The sequence below is a fragment of the Myotis davidii genome, unplaced genomic scaffold (genome assembly GCF_000327345.1).
Source record: "Myotis davidii unplaced genomic scaffold, ASM32734v1 scaffold46, whole genome shotgun sequence".
NCBI lineage: Eukaryota > Metazoa > Chordata > Mammalia > Chiroptera > Vespertilionidae > Myotis > Myotis davidii.
Genome location: NW_006383006.1, coordinates 7,231,823 through 7,238,866, shown reverse-complemented (window position 1 = coordinate 7,238,866; position 7,044 = coordinate 7,231,823). Strand labels below are relative to the sequence as shown.

Below are 7,044 nucleotides of genomic sequence, written 5' to 3'. Positions count from 1 at the left end.
AACCAACCACTCAAAATCACAGGCTAAGTGCTGTCTCCCGTTATCTCCAGACATACGGTGTCTTTTCTTCTTTGCCCCTTTCATGTAAATTCTGTGGCAGGAAACTCCGCAGAATATAATACGAGAAGCCCTGAGATCTTAACCTCCCTGCCCTCCTGAAACATTTCCACGGCCCCAAGAGGGGTTTGAACAAACACTGGCTGCTCTCCTGAATCTATGTCCTCACCTTGGAGGTGAACTGACTCAAACTCTACATGGTATAAAGGATTTATTCTCCCTACGCTTCGCTTATGGCTGCCCTGTGTTTTGTATCTTTCCCCTTTTTTTTCCTGAACAGAGCATATCTCAGGTATTCTAAGCGCCAGTAATGGGACAGGGGTTCAGTCCCTGCCATTCTCCATGTGCACTGCCCAGCACAGTGTCACAATCAGGGACTTCAATGCTTCTTGATAAAGCATAAAAGACTCTCAGGCTCCATAGGATTTTTACAGCTTTGGGATTTTAAGATACATCTTCCAGTTCAACATATTCTAGAAAACAATGTACTACTTGTTGAGGGCCGTGGACTGGGCGTGGTTCTTTCAGGGAAGGACTGCAGAATCAGTCCTGTACTTTTCAGGTTGATGTCATGATTATCTGAAGGTTAATAATCAGCCAGCAGCTGCATGATTGACATGGCAGGAAGAAAGCATGATAAATAAATACATTGTTGGTCGCCGTTTTCTCCACAGTGAAATGGAAAGAGAATAAAAAACGTGCGTGAAATAGTCTTACTGCCCTGCTAAAGGCCAGTGCACCGTGACTGCCAGGCCCGTGTGAGGCGCTCTGCAGTGTATTAGATTGGGAGCGAGGCGACATAACAGCTTATCATAGCGGCGCTTCCCCTGGGCTCCACTGTGTCTTCGTGCTTCTCGCACGCATGTTTCCTAAGGAGGTTAATTTGAAATAGAAAACCATTCATTCTGCTCCCGACTTCATCCCTGACTGAAAAATTAAAGTGTAAATAAATAGAAATTTAATTAAAATTAAGGCCCAACTAACAACAAAAATGCTCCCTCTTTTCCTGGTTAAAAAGCAAAGCGGGCTGTTCGGATTAGCTGCATCAGCATCGCCGCGCCTGGGAACTTGTTAGAAATGTAAATTATGGGCCACACCCCAGGCCCATTGGAGCAGAAACTTTGAGGGGTGGAGCAAATGTATTATAAAAAAATCCTCCATGTGATTCTGCACTAACAGTTGAGAACATTTGCTTTAAACAGTGTTGAAATCATCAAAACAATTCTTTTCAGTGTTGTAATAAAGGGCACAAAGTCAGTGTTCCTGGTGTCAAGCCTATCCCAATTCCAGAAATAAGGTCTGGCCAAGCACTAAACAAGTCCGGCCAGGAATCCCAGCTCTGAGTTCCAGCACATCTGCATGCCGTGCTACCTGGGATGTGGTCACCTCCCGGAGGCTCCTGGTGCCGGCTGGGCAGGCGCTTGCGAGCTGAGCCACTAGGCTCCTCTGCTTCTTGGTGGGAGATGAGGGGCTCAAAGGGGGGGGCACACAGAGGGGAAACCTATGACTTTTCCATCCATTTTAATCATTCCTTTTTTTGAAGGGGGAAAATATTTAGTACTTTTCCATTACTATTTCACAAATAACACCCAAGAGAAAGACAGTGCTTATACATTTTTTAAAAATAGGGCATCTTTGCAGATAACTGCTTGTCAGCTGCACTAGGGTGTGCACCCTTCACAGTGATTACGGGTGATGACGGAGGACAGCGTTTAGGTAATTCACTGCCGACGTGAGTCTGTATGCTTCTCAGGCCTCTTACCCCCAATTGCAATGCTTATTAATCAGTATCTTCCAGTCACAGAAATGCCAGCTTTACCCGATCCCTTCCTATTCCTCTGTAAGGACCATTCAGATTGGAAAGGGAATTATTAAGATTTTTTTGTTCAAATGATTCAAAGACTTTCACATTTCTGTTTGATAATAGAGTCTGCTCATGGAACCTAGGTTTTGTGTGCCCCCAGAACACAAGGACAAAAAGTCAGAGCACCAGACGCACAACAGCATTATATAATTTTTTTTTTTATGTCACGAGAAAAACCTCCGTCCAAAGAAACACACAAACTCTCCTCGGTAACTTTTCTCACTTTAAATCACACCTCTCATCACGACCTAATACACCCACACAGTCATGTGCCACAGGCACTGCGCACCCTCTCCAACATTTCAAAGGCTCAAAAGCTATTTTTAAAGCCAAAATGCAATCTAGGTTGCTAGTCTATGAAGCACTTGTTAAGGAAGAACAAAGTAAGAGAGTGATTTTTATACATGTGGGCAACTCACCGAAGGATTGAATGCAGCTATCGATGAGGTCGTCCAGGCTGGCTCCTTTGGCCAAATGTCCCAGAGACACCATCATTCGGAACTGGGTGATCTGGGCCAGGCTGGGATGGGAGGGTAAGGGGCTGCTGGCTGGCTTCGCCTCTAGTTTTGCTTTAGGGGCAGCTCTGCAGCCATGAGAAGGTTTCCTGGGGAAAGAGAGGAGGCAGTGAGTGCAAGTGGAGCGGCCAGGGGGCGAACACAGGGGCAGCTCCACGCTCTGAAGGCAGATTGGAGAGGAAGGACTAGAGATAAGACAATTAATCCTGGGAGTTGGGCTGATAGAAGATACACCCCTCCCACTTGGCAGATGCACCAAACGGACGGGTTGGCTGTTAAAGAAACATCTCCCAAGCAAATAACAAGGTGAGATTTCAGGGCTGCATCTAGGGCTTGTCCTCTGGGGGTTAGGATGGCTTTGCCCTGTTGTCTCCATTGCCTGAGGGGAGAGGCAGAGGCAGGGCTACCATGGCAGTCCTGGGTCCTAGCGATACTTTTTCATTTCAGCCTCGAGGCCACTGACTTGGGTCTTAAGAATTGAGTTTCAGGTGGTCTCATCTTTGGCTAAATTCATTCATCTTGAACAACACCCGAGATGCTGCAGAAACCCAGATGGCCTCGGAAACATTTTTAAGGACTTTGGGGGGAAAGTCAAAGGCTGAGGACCCGTGTGCAGTGGGGGAGGAGGTGTGAGGGATGAGGACGGTGGTATTTAGATTTTAAGCTAGTCCTGCCTTTCTCACAAATCTTGGTGGGTTTTAAGATTCTGTCTTTCATGATTGATAATACAGGTAATCATTATGAGTCATTTTTATCATGAAACACCATTCCATTAAGTCTGTACTTGGGTCCTTACCTCTTGGTGGGTGGGGAAGAGAGGAGGGTGTGGAGGAGCAGAGCTCATGGGAGCTTCATTCCAGAACTGAATCCAAAAGAATATGCCTGGATATGGAAAGTCTTAGGAGTGCCTATAGGTCGCCTCTGCCCCCCTCACAGAGCTTTACCTTTGATCATGACCTCTCAGTATTAGTCACGTTGTTTGCAAAATGATACACGAAGGTTAATTAAGCATCTTGTTTTCCCTTCCATTAAAAAACATCAACACACACAGGCACGTTTCCATCATCTCTGAAGGTTCACAAGTGATGGGTGTTGTTACTTGTAACTTCTTTGAGCATATCGTTAACTCTTCTCTCCCCACTGTGCCTGCTTATTTCACAGTTTACAAAGAGGAGGCAAGAAAGAAGGGCAAGCGAAATATACCTCAGGTGCATAACTTTAGCGACTCCCTATGTGTTTTGCTGAACACAGGAGAGCACCCATTAATCAGTAAGTGCTTATTCCATGGGTAAGACACCGTGATGGGCCAGAGAAGACCAGTAGGACAGTCTATGCGATGGCACTCTGTAAACTGTAAATCATACTAACTACATGTTAGCTGATGTTGTCTAAAGGTTGTCTATCTATAAGTTTTTCAGTACAAAACTCTAGTTGGAGAATCAGACCCAGACCAAGGAAAGATAGCTCTATCAATCCTAAGTGTCCTGTGAGTGACAAGGGGAAGGGCTGTGCTGCCCTCAGAGAAGGGAGAACCAGTTGCAGCTGCAGTGTTGGGGAAAGTTTCTCTGACAAGAAATCTCACCAAGAAGGGGCTAAAAAAGTGCTGAAAACAAAATAAGACACTGGGGCATACACAGAATTTGGAAAACCAGCCTGTGAAAAAAGGCTACTGTATGATGGGGCCACTCAGTGCACAGACTGACCTGTGGAGGGAACACCCTGCATTTCAAAATCCCTCTAGGGTGCTGGGCCGGCAGTGGCTGCTGAGCTCTGTTCCGGCCGAGGGTGGTCCCAGTGAAACTGAACCAGTCATTGGCTATTCGGAAGCTACTAACCAGAGGCAGGGATTTCTGAAAGATGGTGTTACAGGACTTCTGGCCATTACTGATTGTTACCCAGGGCCTAAGATAGCCCCAGGAGCAATCAGTACCTGAAAATGAGAGGAAATAATAGTGGCCACCATGAATTGAGAACCTACGGCATGGCAGGTACTGTGCCGGGGATCTGCATGGTCTTTAAAGCGTACATCCCAGAGAGACATGATCTCCATTCCGTGATGTTGAAACTGCGTCTAAAAGAGGCTAAATGACTTGGCCAAGTACAACTCCCATGTGCTAGATCTGGGATTTGTACTGGGCGCCTCTCTGGCTCTATTTGCTTAATCAAGAGTTGCTGTGCCTGGAACTATGCGCTTTTCACTCCATCAGAATGAGCACGAGAGGCTGAAAGGACAATCCAACCTAAGACAAAAGTAACGTCCTCTGAAATCACAGCTGCCAATATAAAGGCTGAAGCTGGGGCCCTCCTCCTCCTGCCTGTGGCAGGAACAGTCCTCAGAGCAGAGGCTGCGTGGGCTCTCCATGGACATCCTCCAAGCCCTTCGCTAGATGGGTGTGGGTCCAGGATCAGAAGGGCAACGGGACCAGCCACCAGTGCAGAGACAGGCAGAAGCCAGGCCTCCTGTGCCCATGCCTTGCTCCCCACCTGGGCACCTTCCCATTCAGGAGGCACTGACAATCTCTAAACCCGGGGCTGGTTGTCAGCTGTTGGGATTAGTCAGCTTTCTGCCTGAGCGGCTGCCTTTTTACCATTAAGATCTCCACCCAAGGCAGAGCTGGGAAAGAGAACAATACAGTCCTTCTCAGTACAGCCTCTTTTTTCTCTTAGGCCTTCCAGTACCTCTCCCTGACCCCTGGAGAAGAGGCATCTGCAACCAGAGGCTGGGCCTCCACACACAGCTCTTCCCTTAGGCCTAGAGGTGTCTTCCTCAGTCTCTCAGATGGTGGGTACAGGAAAATCCCACTTTCTCTCAGTTGGTAGCAGTGATCATTGAGGACCCTGAAAACTGCCCTGGGTCTAATTCTAGTGACGGTTCCTCATGTCAGCAGCAACAGAAACCACTTTGGTTCACAAGGTGAGATGCTTTTACCGGAACTAAAAAGGACTGGGGTAGATTCAAGTAGAAAGAAAAAGCTTGAAGTATTGGTGTGTGTGTGTGTGTGTGTGTGTGTGTGAGAGAGAGAGAGAGAGAGAGAGAGAGAGAGAGAGAGAGAGAGAGAGAAATGCAACCTGGGAACGATGGAGCCCAGAGAGACTCGAGGGCTGGGGCATGAGAAACCGGGGAGGAGAGGAACTACTAAAAACCAAATTGTGACCTGAGAGGTCTAGGGAGATGGGGGTTATCTGAACCATGACCTGGGGGAACTCAGCTTTTTCACTGGCTGCTTTGTGACAAACCTTTCAAAACTGCCTCTTTGGGTGAAATGGCTGTACATAGGATTAATAAAAGACTTCTCTACAGTCAGGTCTTGAAGGTGTTGTAATCCATAGAATAAATAGGCCCTAATCTTCAAAGGCATATCTTTAAAGGACAGTAGCCGTTTCCTTGTGAATTAAGAACACAAAACACAAAAGAAACAAAAAAATCCCCGAGAGAAACAAATTAACTTAAGGTGGTTTCTGAGGCCAAAATTGGCTAAGGCCCTATTAAGTTTGCTGAAAGACACTGTCAAAACTCAGAACTGGTTCAAATGAAATCCTCTCCAGGCACGGGTTTCCTCAGTGGAGGTCACTTTTTATGGAAACTTCCACGGCTTTCTTTGCAGTGCAAGGTGGCTTTTATTGGCTTCTAGTAAGGGTTCCTTCCAGTCCTGTTCAAAATGGCTCCCCCAAAATGGCTCAATTTAAAGTATTGAGGCCCTTCCCCTCAATCTGGTGCAGGGTACAGTGTCGGACCCTCGGGGATACAGGGCCGAGGACCTTTAGCTCTAGAAAGTCCAGCAGAGCAAAGCTTCCTGCGTCCTCTGGGCATGCTTGTGCAGGCTGGGCCTGGCGCGGGCACACAGTCCATGTGGATGGAGGTGGGAAGTGCACAACGTGCCCGGCCCTACGCTGAGCGCAGGCCCCAGTCTAGGCAGCTGTCCCATTCCAGTCTTTTGGGTGACAAACTCAAAGTTGCCTGGCACTTCCAGGCCTCTTTCTCCTGATAAGAGCTTTTTCACTCCCTGTCACTCTTCATATTCTGCACCCCAAGACCCTCCTAAAACATCTCTCTAGGGTCACAGTGGGGTGGAGGGGAATACAGGTTTCCCCCCAGAGGCTATGGTCCCCTGACCTCTGCTTGTTCACTGCAAGCCCTGCCGGCCTTTCTGGGTCCTCCCGAGACCTGCAGGGCCGGCAGAGACCGCCAGGTGGCGCGCCCGGAGCCCGGAGCCCGGAGTCCGGAGTCCCGGCAGGTGCGGGCGTCCGGGAAAGTCCGCGAGTGGGAGTCCCAGGTGCGTGGCAGCGAGGAGCTGGGGGAGGAGGCCGGTCATTGCAATCCCGGAGCTTGCCGGGCGAACTCTGGCCGCACAACCCAGCTCCCTTCCCCATTTCCCGGTGCGACGGGCTGGGCACTCCAGGCGCGACTGTCTCCTGCGCTGGTTTCCGCAGCGCGCATCTCCCCCACATCAGCCGAGACCTCAGCCTGCGGTCCCCATTAGTTGCCGGCAACTTCCCGTAGAGAAGACTCCCGTGTCGTCCGCCCCACATTCTACCCCCGAGAGCCTCAGGAGGCTGCCCGCACCCCGGCCCCCGCCCCGATGAAGGACGTTGGCGCCTCCAAGGGCC

At 49.1% G+C, this 7,044-nt stretch overlaps 1 protein-coding gene across 3 annotated transcripts in view; it reads right to left on the bottom strand.

Annotated features, from left to right (window-relative positions):
- RASGRP1 (RAS guanyl releasing protein 1) overlaps positions 1 to 2,827 on the bottom strand; it is a 76,023-nt gene extending 73,196 nt beyond the window's left edge. Inside the window, exon 1 of one of the 3 annotated variants that reach the window (XM_015557579.1) lies at positions 2,341 to 2,827. In XM_015557579.1, the coding sequence (XP_015413065.1) occupies positions 2,341 to 2,812 (472 nt within the window). In that variant the 5' untranslated portion in view covers positions 2,813 to 2,827. The remainder of the gene's footprint in view (positions 1 to 2,340) is intronic. The other 2 variants (XM_015557577.1, XM_006778098.2) reach the window with 2 other exon arrangements.
- Positions 2,828 to 7,044: the final 4,217 nt, after the last annotated feature.